General features: G+C 40.0%; 1 protein-coding gene across 1 annotated transcript; it reads left to right on the forward strand.

Annotated features, from left to right (window-relative positions):
- Positions 1-215: 215 nt before the first annotated feature.
- On the forward strand, positions 216-590 carry LOC132269791 (pollen-specific leucine-rich repeat extensin-like protein 3). Its single transcript, XM_059771035.1, has one exon. The coding sequence runs from the start codon at positions 216-218 to the stop codon at positions 588-590; it is 375 nt and encodes a 124-aa protein (XP_059627018.1).
- The last annotated feature ends 284 nt before the right edge of the window (positions 591-874 follow it).

An 874-nucleotide genomic window follows, 5' to 3' on the forward strand; every position in this document is an offset into this window, starting at 1 on the left:
AAAAATCTAGGGTAGTCACAATGGTTCACCCATAACCATTAAAAAGCGGGTGGATATTGGCCGGTTGATCGTTCCTGACCCATTTTGCCACCCCTACAATAATCCAAGGTGGTGGGTTGACATTGCTAACTAACGAAACATGAAGGTCTTAGCCTACTTTCTTATTCTCTCTCTTCTGTTCTCTTCATTCTCATCCTTTTCTTTGGCTTTAACTGATGTTGAGGCATCCTATATTATACATAGACAAAGATGAGTCTGGCTATAACATTGATCCTAGCTTAACTTTTGAAAACCCGGGGCTCAAGAGAGCTTATATTGCTCTTCAAGCATGGAAAAAAGCTATGTACTCTGACCCTTTCAATACAACTGGAAATTGGGTTGGCGCGAATGTGCGTGCCTATAATGGTATACTCTGTTCACTGGCACGCGATGATCCTAAATTGAAGGTTGTTTCTGGTGTCCATCTTAACAATGTTGACATAGCTAGGTACTTTTCGATTGAACTCACGCTCTTGATTGATCCCACCACATTCCACATAAACACTAACCGGTTTTGTGGAATCATCCCGGATAGTTTCTTTAAACTGTAACATATGGAAGAGCTTGATATCAATAACAACTGTTTCGTAGGTAAATTTCCAAATGCTGTGCTAAAGTTAAATCACCTTTCTAGCCTTGACATTAGAAACAATAATTTCGAAGGGCCAATTCCAGCAAAACTCTTTAAAAAGAATTTTGATGTTTTGCTCTTGACAAACAATAATTTCAGATCCAAGCCACCAACGTTAACTCCACCAAGCCCTTCACAACAACCATCACCTCCCCCTTAAGAATATAACACTAATTCTCCACCTCCCACATCTAAGCCACCAAC

The sequence above is a fragment of the Cornus florida genome, unplaced genomic scaffold (assembly GCF_030987335.1).
Source record: "Cornus florida cultivar Cherokee Brave unplaced genomic scaffold, ASM3098733v1 CherokeeBrave_3.0.0_Hap2_Chr01, whole genome shotgun sequence".
In the NCBI taxonomy this organism is placed as follows: Eukaryota; Viridiplantae; Streptophyta; class Magnoliopsida; order Cornales; family Cornaceae; genus Cornus; species Cornus florida.